Source organism: Dama dama, chromosome 11, assembly GCF_033118175.1.
Source record: "Dama dama isolate Ldn47 chromosome 11, ASM3311817v1, whole genome shotgun sequence".
NCBI lineage: Eukaryota > Metazoa > Chordata > Mammalia > Artiodactyla > Cervidae > Dama > Dama dama.
The window spans coordinates 73229556-73248131 of NC_083691.1; the positions used below are offsets into that span (position 1 = coordinate 73229556).

The following is an 18576-nucleotide window of genomic DNA, read 5'->3' on the forward strand; positions in this document are numbered from 1 at the left end:
CCCAGGTTCAATCCCTAGTTGGAAAACTAAGATCCCACAAGCTGCATGGTATGGCCAAAAAAGGCCTCCAAAACAAAAAAAATAAAAATAAAATAATGGACAAAGAACCAATGGGAGAAAAATGCTTTTATATTACAAGAAGTGTAAAAGAAAATATAACTGCCTTAAAATGCTACAGTTCCATTTTCCTTACCCAGGTGATCTGAAAGCTTTTTCCCACGGTGATATTAAAGAGCATTTCAAAAATTCAAACTTTAATTTTTATGAACTCTAAAAGGTTTGTGGAGAAAAGTTTTGCAGGGAAAAAACACCTACCCCACTTCTCTCCTCCTATGCAAACCATGCTCATTTTTCAAAGCCCAGTTAAATCACCAAAAAGTCTCCCAGACACTACCACCAACAGTCTCCCCTCCTTGATGATGTCACATTCACTTACTGCCCAGACCACTTATTCACACTTAGGTCTTCTAACATATCCCTCACTATTTCATTTTGTAAGGATCTCCATGTTTACCCTATTTCTTGACAGTAAAGGCTATGACTTGGAGTTTCTCCCCATGTCCTCTACAGTACTTGGCTGAAGCACAGAACTAGTCTAATAAATAGCAAGTCTCCAGATTTGTTCAGGGCAGACAAAAGGTATCCTGAGTTAAACGTACCTTCTGATTCAATGGAGATATTGTGTCAATGGCAGAATCAATAGGAAAAATCTGAATCCTCTGTTCTGTGTAGGTGTGAAAGTTCAGAAGAGCCTTGACAAGATCTTGAACAAAAGCCAGGGCCTGCCCAGCAATATCCCGCATCTTTAGCTTTAAAATGAAAAAGATACAGTTAAAGTCAACTATCAGGTTATAACTCCCAAACAACTTTATTAAGTCTACTTTTGGAGAAAACATTTGAACTCTAAAATAATTATTCCTTAATTTAAATTCACTTGATCCCACTCATATTTTAATACTACCGTCTAAGTAAATTAGAAAGCTGTCCATTTTAGCTAATATACCTCCTTCACTTAACCTAAAGTGCAAAGGCCACCAACCTAAAAGAAAGGTATGACAAAAATCAGTGTATCCCACAATTCAGTTCTAATGTTGTAAGAGACAGCAAAAATCTGCATTATTTACAAAGCCAAAAAATAACGTGTTCCACGATTTTTTTAAATGTATGAGAAAAGAAAGTAAAAGTTAAATGCAATGGTTTGGGGCACTAAATAGAGGCCCAAACAACTAACTGGTGTTTCTGAAAAGTTTGACATGCACATTACTGAAAATAAAAACTTCATCTTTACCTGATGTCTCCTATTGTGGACTGGAACATTCAGAGCATTATATTGGCTATATTCTTCAAAACAAAAATGGATATACATTAAGTCATTTTTACATTTACAGAAAAAGAGCTTAACTGAGAAATAACAAATGCTCACCCCATTTGCCAGCTGTCTCCACTCAGTCCCTTCCCTTCCTGATCACCGCGGTGCACTCTGCACAGGCTTCTTTGTACTCTATAACCCTCATTCCCACCATTCCCAACAGAGGGGCTCATCCATCCCAACTGGGTCAATATCAGCTTCTCTCCCCAGGTCTAGACTTTCATTTACAAACGTGCACACCAGAAGGTAAAGAGATGCACACCCAATCTGTTAGACTACTAAGCCACATCCAAGTTAACCTCATCTCTCCCATAAACCTGCTCCCCAGATTTGCCTCTCTGATCTCTGTCAACTGTACCACATCTTTTCCCCACACTGCCTGCTCTCTCTGCCTTGCCTCCTTGCATCTCCTGACATCTCAGGCTCCAGCCCCCATCCCAGCACACCAGGACCATGACCGCAACAGCATCAGTCTCCTTCTCCCATTCCAGTGTAGTCTACACTCTGTTGCCAGATCAACCAAGTGAGTGCGCAAATCTCATCAAGACATTTCCAGGGCTTCCCTGGTGGCTCAGTGGTAAAGAATCCACCTGCCAATGCAGGAGACACAGGTTCATCCCTAATCCGGAAGAATCCCACATGCCTCGGAGCAACTACGCCCACGTGGCTCAACTACTGAGCATGTGCTCTGGAGCCTGGGAGAAGCAGCTTAGCCCACGTGCCGTGGCCACTGCGGCCTGTGCACCCTAGAGCCTGTGCTCTGCAACAAGGGAAGCCACTGCAATGAGAAGCCCTCACACCGCAACTAGAGAGCAGGCCCCACTCGCCACAACTAGAGAAAAGCGCACGCAGCAATAAAGACCGAGTAGACATTTCTAAAATCTTCAACAACCTACTGCCTTGTGAATGAAGTCCCAAGTCTTCTGCCCAGAACTTGAGGGTCCAGCCCCACCCACCCTTTCAGAACCTACCTATCATTGGCCTCCACATCCCATCCACTCTAGCCTCCAGCCATACTTAACTAACTACTACTATCAGGCCCTGACAGCACCTTAATCCTACATACCACACTCCATGCAATTCCCTGGCTGGTTCTCCCTCACCTCTGTGACCAACAAAACCTACTTTCACATCCTGGCCCAGCCCAAAGCACATTTCTTTCAGAAGCCTTCCCCAAACAACCCCACAAGCAGTAATTACCCTTCCCCTGAAACCCCAAGAAGTTCTTCATGGAATAACTTAGCTTATATTTCAGATATTTCTCTATCTTATCGTCCCCCTACTAGACTATAAACTCCTTGAGGGTAGAGATTTTTGTCTTATACATTTTTGCATATCCTATACAAAATTTAGACCTTCAGCAAATAATCTCTAAATATTTCAGAACTAAAAGTAGTAACTCTACTGGTGACATGATAAGCACCTAAAACAGGGTGACAACTAGTACTGGAAAAGAAACGATTATCCCAAAGAGATTCAGATGGAAATGATTAGAACCTGATGACTAAGGATTAAGGAGCAAATGATATGCCAAGGATTCAAGTCTAGTGGATCAAAGTATGCTGATACTATTTACATTAATGTAGAAAGCAGTAACAGGTGTTGTTTTCAGAGGAATTTAGGTTTTTGATATGATAATGACATATGCTGATTTCAGTTTTAGAGCAAACTGCTATTTTTCTTTTTCTTTGTCTTTTCTTCCCTCTTTTTTTAGGTCTTTCCTAAGAAAAATTGAGAAGTCAAAAATTAATTTGAATCATATAATTATAAAAAGGAAAATGTATACTACATTGAATTTAAGTTTCAAGCTTCTGTTTTCTTTAAGATTTTGACTTAATACTTGGGGTTCCCTGGTGGCTCAGAAAGTAAAGAATCTGCTGCAGTGCAGGAGACCTGGGATCGATCTCTGGGTCAGGAAGATTCCCCTGGAGAAGGGAATGGCTACCCACTCCAGTACTCTTGCCTGTTGAGTTCAATGGACAGAGGAGCCTGGTGGGCTACAGTCCATGGGGTTGCAAAGAGTCGAACACAACAAAGTGACTAACACTTTCAAACACATACACGCAAGTCAATTTTAAGTTCTCTTTGGTGCTCCTGGTTATGTAAATTACCAGATCCTTCCAAGGATGAGGGGGAAGCAGGCATACCCAAGTCAGCTCCAGAACTATCGCTGCACATTGTCCAAAGGGCAGGAGATATCTGACAGAGAAGATTCACCTCCCACCCATCCCGCTACTCCTCTTCTGCCTTGCCATCCATTGTGATCAGCTTTTCTTGTATAAGTATTCAGGTACTTTATGTGTACAGGCTGGTTTTCATGTTGGGATATGTTAAATACATGCAATTGGAAAATGTAGCTTTGGGCTTTTTCCAAGAAGACTAGCTTCAGAACAGTTATGTGATGACTTAAAATCTCCCTATAAGACACGAGGGCCAAAGCTGATCAAAAGGACAAAAAGAAAGGAACCCTCTGTTGGGCGAGTGAGATTTTCAGCCAAGTACATTAGAAACTATTTTAATAAGATGGCTATCCTAAAGAGGTTCAGAGCTGCAAATAATGGAAAACTGTACATAATACCTACTTGTATCATTAAAAGGTACTTTCTCATTGATGATTGATAAGGATTCTTCTAATCTACTTGACAAATCTTCATGAAGATTCTTTAACTGTAACTGACTGAAAGAGAAAATACAAAACCATATGATCAACAGACAGTGGATCAACATTTGCATGTTACCTCAATAGCTGGTATCAGGATTTCAGACTGACAGGTTTACCTGACATCTGTATACCCTTAGTAGTAGAGAGTTATTTTAAAAAAAAGAATGAAGATAAGAAAAATACTAAGTCTTGATTTTAAAGCCCTTGAGACTCCTGCTGAATAACTAGAAGTTGCAAAGAATTTATCACAGTCCTAGTACCTTATACAATTTTATTTCCCCAAGCTCAAAATCATCTTAGAGCCATTGCAAACTGATAAGATTTTCTCTTTACAACACATTTGTTCAAGTATAACGTAAAAGTTTTTAAAGTATTATAGCAGATTTCTTCTTTGAGCTCAAAATCTGATCATTTTTGGTTTTGATTCAATTAAGAATATAGGTACATCATGCATTTTCAGTACAACTAAATAGAAGAAATTCACTTGATTGACCCTATCAAAACCTAAAACATGTCATTTATCAAATAAATGTTGGTGCATGTGCTTACCATCCAGAGGTAAGTAATATTTTAATAGGTAAATATCTCCAGATTAGATTACACAACCTCATTTTATTTAAAAGGCACCATTTTATTAAAATGTTGGGCTTCCCTGGTGGCTCAGCAGGAAAGAACCTGCCTACTTGCAGGAGACACCGGAGATGTGAGTTCGACCCCTGACTCAGGAAGATCCCCTGGAGAAGGAAATGGCAAACCACTCCAGTACTCTCGCCCGGGAAATCCCAAGGATGGAGGAGCCTGGCAGGCTACAGTCCCTGGGGTCTCAAAGAGTCAGACACGACTTAGCAACTCAACATTAAAAGGTTGACACCACAATCATCAGTCAGACTATGAGAAGACCGTCTCTTTAGGGTAGTCTGCCACAGAAAGTACCCAGGCCTCAATGCAGGAGCCCCAGAATGCCATCCGCCACAGGCAGAACATCTGCAGCTGAGGGCTGCCGCACAAGCCCCTCTACCAAGAATTCTCAAGGTCCCAGAGATAAAATAACTGAAAAGGCCCCTAGAAATGACCTACTTCTATCTCACTGCAAATGTGAGAAAACAGAGACAGAGAAGCTACTAAACCAAAATTCAGGTCTTCTGATTCTCACTTCAGGGCCCCTTGGAATTCACATTTCCACATACCATTCTTCTGTCCGAAGTCGACATTCCTTGGCCTCCTTTTCTAGAGTCTGAGATTTTACCTAAATTTTAGAAGGAAAAGAAAAGCATAGCACAGGGAACTCTACTCAATAGTCTGTAATAACTTATATGGGGGAAAAAAATCTGAAAAAGAATGAATATATGTATATGTATAACTGAATCACTTTGCTGAACACTTGAAACTAACACAACATTGTATATCAACTATACGCCAATAAAATTTTAAAAAATAAACTATGCCAAACTATATTGCTTGGCTTTCCATTTTGAAATCCTGAAGGTGGTGAAAAATTTCTTCTACTCTTTTTTCTTTTTGGTTTTCCCCTATAAATTTTATATAGCTATTTATTTGAAACTGTGTTCTGTTTGCTAGAAATGTGGTATGACAATCACTATTAACCAAAATTATATGCATATTTGTCTGTGAGAAAAAAAGAAAAGCAGATGAATCAGGCCACAGATGACAACTTGCTGAGTAGACGCTGTAGGCTGCAGTCCCGCCTTGAGTGGCTAACTTTTGCTCTCCAAAGCAGGCAGACAATTTATAAAAGCCCAGACTACTTCTGAACAAGCTCTCACCAACAGGGGGGTTACCTCTAATTTAGCCTTGTCATTCTGCAGCTTCTCGATGGTCTCCATGTACTTCCGCGTCAGGCCATCGACCACGGCTTGGTGCTGAGCCGCCTCCATTTCCAGAGTGGACAGCCGACTCCTCAGCTCTGCTTCCACATGCTTGTGCTGCTCATCGGCTTCAAAAAACTGAAAAGATCACGTTTTCTTCTCACAACCTCTTCATATACACAAATGAAGAGAGAACAATGGCAGTGACTAATCATTGCTGCTGCTGCTGCTAAGTCGCTTCAGTCGTGTCCGACTCTGTGCGACCCGATAGACGGCAGCCTATCAGGCTCTGCCATCCCTGGGATTCTCCAGGCAAGAAGACTGGAGTGGGTTGCCATTTCCTTCTCCAATGCATGAAAGTGAAAAGTGAAAGTAAAAAAGTGAGTCATGTCTGACTCAGCGACCCCATGGCCTGCAGCCTACCAGGCTCCTCCGTCCCTGGGATTCTCCAGGCGAGAGTACTGGAGTGGGGTGCCATCGCCTTCTCCAACTAATCACTGAGTGACTTCCATAAGGTTCCATGTGCTCAGTGTGCGAGACTGCATAGGCAAGAGCTCAGTGGATCCTCACAGTAGGTCACAGGCAGTGTTACTTGCAGACCCTCCTTTACAGATGGGGAACCTGAAGCTTCAAGGAGCTACCTAACTGTCAACTGTCTCACAGGCACAAACAGACTTCAAAGCCTACATTCCCTTCCCCAACCTATCTCAAGGACTTCTACTCCAAACTACCTCTGGCACACGGAGAACTAACTCAACTGACCAGTTGAGCACAATTCTTGCTATACTGTTATGTGAACTTCTACAATTAAATAATCAAAATGCAAACAGATGTTACTCCTGTATTAGGTAGAGCTCCTTTCCTTAATGAGAATCCTAGCCTATCCCTTCTCCAACAGATCTTCCTGACCCAGGAACTGAACCAGGGTCTCCTGCATTGCAGATGGATTCTTTACCAACTGAGCAATCAGGGAAGTCCAATGAGAATTCAACACTAATTAAGAATTATGACTACTTCACACAAAATTCATGAGGTCAAAAGTTCATTTTGTAAACATTTTCAAACACTAAGAATGAAAATTTATTTTCCACTGTTTGATTACGCTCACCATTTCACACACAAAAAATCAGGAGGCACAGTTGAATACACTATACTATGACTCTTAAAATATGCTGACTGGTTTGAAGCAGACATTGATTACTCGACATTCCATAAATATTTGAGGGCATGCCATGAGTGAGGCCCTGTTCTGAGGCTGGACAAAAAAAACTGACATGGTCTGTACCCTAGTGAGACCTTACAGACTAAAAGGGAAACAGACAAAAACCAACTCAACTGCCACAATTAAAATGATAAGCCCCATCTAAATAATCCATCTAAACATGTCCTATATAAAATGAAGAGTCCCCATTATACTTCTGTATCATTAACTTATAAAGTTATTCAGCTGTCCTCTGAACAAGTGCATATTCAAAGCACACATCCACATTAAAATGTGAGATCTTAGAAATGAAAGAACGAGAGTGACATATGTACCCACCAACCACAGGAAACATTAAAACACCTACCCACATACAAAACACTCTGTGATGCATTGGCTTTTCCACATTCCAGATCATATGACCCATTTTTTAATTCATATGGAAAAATAGACAATTTTCTCACTTGTATATGCAAGCGTTCATTCTCTTCTATCTTCTTTTGCAGGTCTTCATCAAAGACACTCTTCTGCTCTTGACTCAATTGAGAAGAAGATTCTCCACTTTTCTGATGGAAAGAATAAGTTATGTCCACATAACTTTCATCCTTTAGAGAAACATCCTAAGGTACACAGATTCTCTATCACCTTAGTAGCTTGTCTCTTCTACGTGTTCACCACTGTCAAACAACCCTGCAAAAGGTATACAGTCCATCATTTAACTTTTCCCACGTGACATAAGTTGGAAATGCAAATACTGCAATGAACAGAAAAGTTTAAAAGAGAGAGGAAAAAAAAGAAAAGATAAGGCTCACTATTCTTTGCAGATGAATTTGGGAGTAGTTCTGCTGGGAGACAGAGTAGATCCAGAAAGTTAGCAACATAAATATGTTAGTAAATATCATTTCAACAATTGATCTCCTGGTTTAAAAAATGACAGTTTTAGCAATTCCATGAGTCTGAGTTGTTAAACTCCTTTAAGAAATTAACAGCATTCACAAAACTACATTTATACAAAAGTTCACATACATTTCTAATTTAAAAAAATACAAGATAAAGCTATTACAAATAAATAGAAGGAAAAAGCACAAAGACTATGAAAAATACCTTCCTTTTGCCTTTATACCAATATTAACTTTTTCTACATAGAAGAATAGCACTATTTAAGAGCCAATAATGAACATTTGTTTTCATGGAATACACACAGAAGTGACACTATTCAACGGACAGTCTAACAATGAAACTGTTCAGACACCAGTCACCACCCTCCTGTGCCTTTCTTGTATTTCACTCCTCACTTAAAATGAAGTCACTTACTGATCCAATGTGAACCCACAATTAGAAAGCCCTCTGTGACAGCAAAAGAGACACAGATATATAGAACAGTCTTTTGGACTCTGTGGGAGAGGGCAAGGGTGGGATGATGTGGAAGAATGGCATTAAAACATGTAAATTATCTTATGTGAAACGAATCTCCAGTCCAGGTTCGATGCATGATACAGGGTGCTCGGGGCTGGTGCACTGGGATGATCCAGAGGGATGGGATGGGGAGGGAGGCGGGAGCGGGTTTCAGGATGGGGAAACATATGTACACCCATGACTGGCTCATGTCAATGTATGGCAAAAACCACTACATTGTGAGAAATGCTGGACTGGATAAAGCACAAGTGGGAATCAAGATTTCTGGGAGAAATATCAATAACTTCAGATGTGCAGATGACACCACCCTTATGGCAGAAAGCGAAGAAGAACTAAAGAGCCTCTTGAGGAAAGTGAAAGAGGAGAGTGACGTTGGCTTACAACTCAACATTCAGAAAACTAAGATCATGGCACCTGGTCTCATCACTTCAGGGCAAATAGATGGGGAAACAATGGAACCAGTGAGAGACTTTATTTTCTTGGGCTCCAAAATCACTGCAGATGGTGATTGCAGCCATGAAATTAAAAGATGCTTACTCCTTGGAAGAAAAGCTATGACCAACCTAGATAGCATATTAAAAAGCAGAGACATTACTTTGCCAACAAAGGTCTGTCTAGTGAAAGCTATGGTTTTCCAGTAGTCATGTAAGGATGTGAGAGTTGTACTATAAAGAAAGCTGAATGCCGAAGAATTGATGCTTTTGAACTGTGGTGTTGGAGAAGATTCTCTAGAATTCCTTGCACTGCAAGGCAATCCAACCAGTCCATCCTAAAGGAAATCCGTGCTGAATATTCATTGGAAGGACTGATGCTGAAGCTCAAACTCCAATACTTTGGTAACCTGATGTGAAGAACTGACTCACTGGAAAAGACCCTGTTGCTGGGAAAGATTGAAGGCAGGCAGAGAAGGGTATGACAGAGGATGAGATGGCTGGATGGCATCACCGACTCAATGGACATGAGTTTGAGTAAGCTTCGGGAGTTGGTGATGGACAGGGAAGCCTGGCATGCAGTAGTTCATGGGGTAGCAGAGAGACACGACTGAGCGACTAAACTGAACTGCTCCCCACTTACCTGAAAATTTAGCACTCTGGAGAATTCTTCCATGGAGGGGAAATGAGACATAATTATGTCAACAGGCCCATCATACGCACATACGGTCCTGGGCACTTTACATGATCTCACTTAATGCTGACAACAAACCTGAAAGTTTTTCCCACAACTGAGGCTGCAAGGCTAAAAAATTTGCCTAAGGTCATAGACCTACAAATGGAAGACAAAGAATTCAAGTCTGGGCTCAGCTCCAAAGCCTGCACTCTTTCCTCCCCACACACTGCTTCAGAGTTACTGTGAACCTTCTTCCCTCCGACCATTTTGTCATCATTGCCTCAGTCCACACATTTTCGGGGTGCTGTCCAACAAACACACAGGACTTTTAAAGACTCAATAACTAGCTTCTGTCCTTAAAAAAAAAGAAGCAACTTCTTAACCACAGAATGATCAAAAGTATCAGATCATCCATCTTAGATCAATCAGAATCTCACCTCACTATATAAAACCATAAGGGAAAGAAATTTATATTTACACCTTGGGACTTTTTTTTAGGGTAAAGCTTAGCACACTCCAGTATCCGGCATGACCTGAAGTCGGAACAGGAGGGGTGGGTAGGTCACCCCCATGGAACTTCACGTAGTGAAGAGGATGAGTAAGCGAGCGTCAAACAGAAGAGTGAAAGCCAGGAGACTGAAAAACACAGCCCACCAGGGCACTACTCACACCTCCTGCTCTGATCCACACTTCAACCAGGGATCCCAGCAGGCCTTTGTCTGCCTCCTTCCTGAGCAGGCCAGAGATCTCAACTGAACAGCCTTCCCACAGCAGTGTCCCACTCCAGGTGGCCAGGCAGGAGTACCAAACCAGAGCTTTCTCCTGGGATGTTGACGCAGCAGCCAAGCTTACTGGCATTGGGGCTGCCACAGTTGGCGTGGCTGGCTCAGGGCTGGCAGCTTGATCACTGGCTATGCCAGGAACCCATCTCTGAAGCAGCAGCTCTTCTCCTAGGCTGTTTTGGGCTTTGCCCTGTCTGAGGCTGTGGAGCTCTTCTGTTTGATGGGTGCCTTTCTCATCATCTTTGCCATGTGAAGCTCCATGGAGGTCACCTACCCATCCCTCCTGCTTAGACTCCAGGCCATGCCTGGTACTGGAGTGTGCTAAGCTTTACCATTAAATACGTTTCTCTAAAACAACAAACAAAACACACACAAACTGAATTCCTAAGAATAAAAACAAAGAAAACACATCTGTAGCAAACTTACAAGCCTCATGTATGAGTAGTTCAACTGCCACTTCCACAGACAGTGGTTCATATCCGACAGTGCTTCTCATTCTATCTGCCCTACCTTGAGTTAAATGGCAACTTAGTATAACTTAAAAAAACAGTAATTTTGACCAACATGAGATACACCATTCATTTTTCTTAGCCACTAAATCAACTATGTGCATGCTGGTTTCGCATAAACTCTTGAAAACTCACTTCCATGTGAAAATAGCTCTAATAAATACTTAGTATACATTAACAATAAATGTTTGCTTTCTGGACCCAATAACCAGGTACAACAAATAGACCTTTAGAGTATTTGGAGGTGAGGTCTTCTGCTAAAACCAGGATGGCCTGGAGCTGTCTGCACCTAATGACAAGGTCACCCTACCTTTGACTTGACCTACCTTGTTTTTCTTGCCTCGGGGTTCACTTAGAGCCAGTTCATCTTGAAGTAGCTCGACCCTTTTGGCAAGTTGCAGATTTCGGAATGTCAAACTGTCCATTTCCTGCTGCAGTTTCCTCAGTGATTGATCCTTCATTTTCAGTTGTTCCTACATCAAAGTGAAAACAGACCATTCCTTGTAATTTAGTCTTAACATTTAAAAATAATGAAAAAAAATTTTTTTTGTCTCACCAAAATATAATCAAAACCACTTTCTTTAAGGAATTAAAATTATGTTTATCATTCCAGTTCCTATGGTTTTTTAGCTCTGTTTGGTGCCAAAATCATTTTCTAGTCCAACCAAGCAAATTTAAAAATAAAGCTAAAGAGTATACTACTGAAATAACATTTATCAACTTAAATATCCACAACGTGTTTTTATATAATGTTGTTATTCATGTGTTTGGTGGTAAGGAGTCACAAAGTCTGAGGCTACAATTTTATAAATCTGAAATTTTAAAGAGAACCTCAGACTCACTGATGATGCCCTTCAATAAGCAAGAATGGAAGAAATATATTTGTATTCACTTTTTCCTATAAATCCTCCTTGAATTTAAGTCAGTCAAAATGAAGTCTTTTCAATACTCTGAACTTTAAATTATTCTGATTTGTCAAAGATAAAAATCAATATTATCCTAACAAAGAATATTTTCCAGATATCCTAACAAAGAATATTCTCAGTTCACTTTAAAGTGAAAATAGGAACAAAATCTAAAATCTAAACAACACGTCTTCTACTGACCATGCTGTACTGTTTACACCACGACAGGGTAAGAAAATGGGAAACAAGAGAAATATTTAGCTTCACTCTATCTTTAAAAATAATATTATTCTAACTATATTTTCCTTACGACAGTCTGGTAACTTTGTGTTCACTGGTAATCAAACACAAATGGCCATATACTACCATAAATTGAAAGATCTGTATGTTTACTTACATTGAAAAACCACGATAAAGCTAAGTAAGAAGAGGTCAAGTTTTAATGAACAGGGGATTTTTTTAATTGGAGGATAATTGCTTTACAATGTCGTGGCGGTCTCTGCCGTACATCAACTGAATCAGTAATAACTGCATATATCTCCCATCCCTCTTAAGCCTCCCTCTCCCACTCCATTCCACCCCTCTCGGTTACAGGGCGCCAAGCTGGGCTCCCTGTGTTATATAGCAGCTTCCTGCTACTTACCTATTCTACACATGATAGTGTATATATATATCAATGCAACTTTCCCAATTTTGAATAGTGGATTTTGAAACAGCAACCCAAAAACCAGAGGCTGGTTCTGCAATCTGCTAACATTATTTGCATGTTGAGGGCATGGCTAGAGGGATAGAATATGTTTCTATTAAAGAGAAAAAAAATTTCCTTTTCTGTGGCTTGTTCAGTAAACCCTTAATGTTTACTTGAAGTTCAATGGTAAACTTAGGCCCAGCCCATGTCCAAATTATTATATATTTCAATTTAAGGAAATTCAAATCAATAAATGCTCATTGTATCTAACAACTCATTGAAGAGACAAACCTAATATAATCAAAATGCCTACTGCAATGAACAGTTCAATTAAAAGTAATCTCTTTACATCCCTATACTTAATTAATCACTATGTGACTAATTTTCCAGCCCCATTGACCAATCACTGATTTCATTAGACATCCATCCCCATCTCTCTATAAATTCCAGTTCCTGCAATGACAATGACGACAGTGGCGTGTGCCCTCCCAGGGCTGTTGTGAAAACTGAGGAAATGGGTGTAAGGCGCTGGGCGCAACGCCAGCCTGACACACAGCGAGCACTCAGGGAACAGGGCCTGCTGTCACCATCACCGGGGTGACCGCCACCGCCACCATCAGAGTTAATCAGACGCAATCAGCCACAGGAGGCTGTGAAACACAGTGTGGGCGACCACGATGAGTTAGGAAATAGTCTCCCCGGGGATAGGTTTAAAACATCATAAGGAGATAATAATTAATTTCTTCAGTATTTAGACAAAATAGTAACTTAGCTAACAAATCCTGACTATAAAGCTTAATTTTAATCATCTCAGCTTAAGTGCAGAGAACTTAGGGTAAGGTGCTCTGAACCATCTCAGCCCCAAGTTGGTGGAATAGCTCCCAAGGAGGGAGCACCCCTCAAGAGACAGATTTCTCTAGAGAAGGGTCCGACACTAGCCAAGTGAAAGGACACATCTCACGATCTTGGTGACCTGAGTGGAAATACACAGGAGACGTGTCACTGGTTGCAGGCTACTCCAGAAAGACAGAAAAGTAAAGGGACTCCTAAGCCCTTTTCTCTAAAGAGGGAGCAAGGGAGGCAGTGAAAGAATGAGGGAGGCAGTGTATTTTACTGACACTTGGCCAAGAAGGAATCCATATCCTAAAATCAATTTATCCAATTAAGAATATCACTAAGCAATATCTGGGCTTCCCTGGTGGCTCAGATGGTAAAGAATTTGCCTGTAATTGTGGGAGACCTGGGTTCAATCCCTGCTCAGAAAGATTCCCCTGGAGAAGGGAATTGCAACCCACTCCAGTATTCTCGCCTGGAGAATCCCATGGACAGAGGAGTGTGGCAGGCTCTAGTCCCTGGGGTCACAAAGAGTTGGGTGTCACAGGTGCCGATGGATCACTCAAACAGTCCTCATTAACACAGGTCACCACTATCAAACAGCTCAACCCAAACCAAGATTAACGCACTAAATGATTCACACTTTCAGACCCACTTATTAGGGGACAATCTGCTGACTGCTAGGGATATAAACATGAATATGACCCGGTCCCTGCAGAGTGCTGTCAGATGAAGCCAGATAAGAAGCCTCATTAATCCGGACGAAGTTAGCTGTGAAAGACACTGGGTATGAGAGAGATGCGTTAGATACAATCCAGTAAGACATCTCTGTAATCTCTAGCTAAGAAGCCAAAGCACATCACATTCAGACCTAAATAAGTAAGAAAGTTAAGCACAAAAAAATTCCATTACCCTCCCCTATCCCTAGGGAATCAGTGTCAGAGTTGGGAATTTAACCCACAAAATGGGCTGAATTCCCCGCTGTAAGCTTCACCAAACACTAACCTAACTCTCACAACAGAAACACTCAGTAGCCTACCTTCAAAGCAGCAGAATTCGCTTGTTCATCCACGACACCTTTCTTCAAGACCTGATTCTGAGCCCGGAGCTGAAAACAGAGGAAGTAATAATTAATTTTTAATATACAGCAACCACTTATAGCAAGGAAATCACTTACCATCACTGTATAGGAATCTGTACACTGAGTAACTATCAGCTCACATACAAATGAGCCCTCAAGAGGAAAGCAGAGATCGCCAGTCCACCATTCTACAAATAAGGACACAGAGGCTGAGCTGCCCAATGACATAAAACTAAACAATGCAAACTTAAGACTAAAATCCAGGTCTCTTGACTTCCCATATACATGGTTCTTTCCATGAAAACAATCACCTCCCTAAATAAAAACTAATACAATATACAATAGGGTACTAAGTATGCTGTTTTCCTTGTAACTCTTGACATACCATTCACCTGTAAAATACATACAACTGGACTAAGTATGGAATAAGAATTCTACAGCGAACCAAAGTACAGGGCATCAACACACCCAGCAGGATACTGGGCCTAATATTAGCCATGCAACCATCACTCACTTCAGCCTCAGGAATGGAGGACTTACAATCAGGCATCAGCAGAAGCAGTGTACAAAAGCAACCGAGAAGCAAGTTCAACTCAGAAATTAATAACAATAGCAGCTAGCATTTGAATGCTCATTACATACCAGGCACTGTCCTAAATACTTTACATATACTACCTCATCAATCCTCACAACCTGATGAAATAGGTGCTATAATTACCACGACTTCACACATGAGCAAACTAAGGTACAGAGAAGTTAAGTGGCAATGCTGACAATCAGACACCAGTAGTTTTGACTCCAGGTGTAATGCCATTTAAACAACACTGGCTATTGTTTTATAAAGCTAAATATAAATGACAACAGTAGTAGGCTGGTGAGATGGAAGAAGTTTGGGGGGAGGCAGGACTTGGGTTTCTTTTGGAGTTAACTTTTTTAAGTTGGGGTCGACCTTTATCTTAAAATATACAAAGCAAAATTATACAGCTTGATGGATTTTATCCATGGTTACATCTGTATCACCATCACCAGCAGGGTTTTGAAAGATAAATCTTCTGTAGTAATCCCTTCTGTAATTATCAACAAGCACAACACAGCATGTGAGGACAAATACACCAGCACGGCATAGCTGACACCAAAGGGCTACACACAGACAGTCTGAGGACTCAGCACAAAGGCCATGAAAGACCAGGTTCTTCTCTGAGAAACTAAATGAATGGGATGATTTTATCTATGAGCTAAAAAAAAAAAATCTATTTCTAATTCTGTGCAGCTCACATCTGTGTCTTGAAAACAGAAATGACCCTTTTCTGTGCCAAAAGAATAGGAATATTTGAATGCTAAACTTTAAACTGAGCCTTTGATACTCAAGAGAAAACTGAGCTAAGATTCTAAGAAAAACAGGAACACTGCAGGATATTCAGTTTGATCAAGACAGACTAAAAAGATGAGCTGCTTCTATTTTTAGAAAGTTAGAGAACAGAGTTCACTACCACAAAAGAAGATCCAAATTTTGCTCTGTCACTTCCTAGACAATATAAACTAGAGACACTCACTTAATCTTTCTGAGTCTCGGTTATATGGTCTACAAAATGGGGCAATACACCTACCCTATCTTCATTCTTCTGAGGTTGTTGTGAGAATCAGATAAGAAATCTATGTCAAAGCACTTTCTAAATGATAACATGTCCCACAAACAGTAACAGACCTCTTATTAAGAGAGTAGAATCAAAGGGACAACAGATACACTTCTAGTTTGCCATATGACCAGGAGCTAACTGTGGTTCAGATCATCTGATCCTAAAAGAAGATGCTGTTAAAGTGCTGCACTCAATACGCCAGTGCATTTGGAAAACTCAGCAGTGCCCACAGGACTGGAAAAGGTCTATTTTCATTCCGATCCCAAAGAAAGGCAATGCCAAAGAAGGTTCAACCTACTGCACAATTGTACTCATTTCACATGCTAGCCAGGTAATGCTCAAAATCCTTCAAGCTGGGCTTCAATAGTACGTGAACCAATAACTTCCAGGTGTACAAAAAGGATTTAGACAATGCAGAGGAACCAGAGATCAAACTGCCAACAACTGTTGCAACATAGAAAAAGCAAGAGAATTTCAAAAACACATCTACTTCTGCTTCATTGACTATGCTAAAACCTTTGATTGTGTGGATCTCAATGAACTGTGGAAAATTCCTAAAGAGATGAAAATAACAGACCACGTTACCTGCCTCCTGAGAAACCTGCATTACAAGTCAAGAATCAACAGCTAGAACCGGACATGGAACAACAGACTGGTTCAAAATTGGGAAAGGAGTACGTCAAGGCTGTATATTGTCACCCTGCTTATTTAACTTATATGCCGAGTACATCATAATAAGACTTCCCTTGTAGATCAGACAGTAAAGAATCCGCCTGCAATGCAGGAGACCCAGGTTCAATTCCTGGGTCAGGAAGATTCCCTTGGAGAAGGAACTGGCAACCTACTCCAGCATTCTTGCCTGGAGAATCCCCATGGACAGAGAAGCCTGGCAGGCTACAGTCCATGGGGTTGAAAGAGTCGTACAAGATTTAGTGATTAAACCTCCACATCATGCGAAATGCTGGGCTGGATGAAGCCCAACCTGCAATCAAGATTGCCAGAAATATCAATAACCTCAGATATGCAGATGATACCACCTTAATGGCAGAAAGCAAAAAGGAACTAAAGAGCCTCTTGATAAAGGTGAAAGAGGAGAGTGAAAATGCTGGCTTAAAACTCAACATTCAAAAAACTAAGATCATGACATCCAGTTCCATCACTTCAAGGCAAATAGATGGGGGGAAAAGTGGAAATGGTAACAGACTTTATTTTCTTGGGCTCCAAAATCACTGTGGACAGTACTCCAGCCATGAAATTAAAAGACGCTTGCTCCTTAGAAGAGAAGCTATGACAAACCTAGACAGTGGACTAAAAAGCAGAGACATCACTGTGCCTACAAGAGTCCATACAGTCATAGGTATGGTTTTTCCAGTAGTCACGTATGGATGTGAGAATTAGACCATAAAGAAGGCTGAGTGTTGAAGAATTGATGCTTTCGAACTGTGGTGCTGGAGAAGACTTTTGAGGGTCGCCTGGACAACAAAGAGATCAAACTAGTCAATCCTAAAGGAAATCAACCCTGCATATTCATTGGAAAGACTGATGCTGAAGCTTAAGCTGTAATACTTTGGCCACCTGATGTGAAGAACCAACTCACTGGAAAAGACTCTGATGCTGGGAAAGACTGAAGGCAGGAGAAGAGGGTGACAGAGAATGAGACGGTTGGTTGACATCATCAACTCAATGGACAAGGGTTTCAGCAAACTCTGGGAGATAGCGAAGCAAAGGGAAGTCTGGTGTGCTGCAGTCCATGGGGTCACAAAGAATTGGACATGACTGAGTGACTGAACAAAACAAAGGGACTATGCTAATGATATAAGGAGAGAAAGAAATAAAAGAAATGGTCCCTGTTTTTTAAAAGTTTACAATTTAAAGGGAAGAGAAAAGATAATAATACTAGCATTTCCTGCTTAAAAAAATAATGTGGACATTAAATTTTCTAGAACAGGGGTTATCAAACTAAGGTCCCTGAGCCAAACTGGACAGCTACCTATTTTAAAGTTTTGCAGAACACAGCCAAACTCATTATTGATGAATTGTCTATGATTGCTTTTGAGTTACAGTGACAGAAATGAGTAAATGCAATGGAAACCATATGGCCTCAAGCCTAAAATATTTACCATTAATATTAGGTTCTTTACACTCTGCTCTAGAAGTTCAGAAGAGAGACTAAACCACCACTTTAGTACTGACTTCCATCACATAGTATATTACCTTTTAAGCAATATCAATATATTTTTGGATAACATGCTACCTAGGTAACAGAATTCAATAAATATTTTCAAACTCATATAGCCAAAGGACAGCAGTACTACTTGAGGGTGTAGGTTTCATTTCATACCCCCATTCTAACTTTGATCTATGATCATATTCTTTGTGCAGTCTTTAGAACCTCTTACTGACTGCCTCAAAGACTAAGGATGAAGTCTGAAATTTGCTGAACTGATAATTTTCTGCAGGACCAGAATTGCATCCATTTTAAAAACAAACAAGCAAACAGGAAAACCTCACCTGTAATTTCTAAGGCACACTTAGAAGCTATTTAAAGCAAACTGAACA

General features: G+C 40.7%; 1 protein-coding gene and 1 pseudogene across 1 annotated transcript in view; one reads left to right on the top strand and one right to left on the bottom strand.

Moving 5' to 3' along the window:
* PPP1R21 (protein phosphatase 1 regulatory subunit 21) overlaps positions 1–18576 on the bottom strand; it is a 61185-nt gene that overhangs the window by 34073 nt on the left and 8536 nt on the right. Inside the window, exons 2-9 of the mRNA XM_061155455.1 lie at positions 14339–14407; positions 11199–11345; positions 7523–7624; positions 5831–5995; positions 5219–5277; positions 3952–4046; positions 1289–1341; positions 660–809 (exon numbers count right to left, since the gene is read on the bottom strand). Of these exons, the coding sequence (XP_061011438.1) occupies positions 660–809; positions 1289–1341; positions 3952–4046; positions 5219–5277; positions 5831–5995; positions 7523–7624; positions 11199–11345; positions 14339–14407 (840 nt within the window). The remainder of the gene's footprint in view (positions 1–659; positions 810–1288; positions 1342–3951; positions 4047–5218; positions 5278–5830; positions 5996–7522; positions 7625–11198; positions 11346–14338; positions 14408–18576) is intronic.
* Positions 8489–10616, top strand: LOC133064228 (ATP synthase F(0) complex subunit C1, mitochondrial-like; annotated as a pseudogene).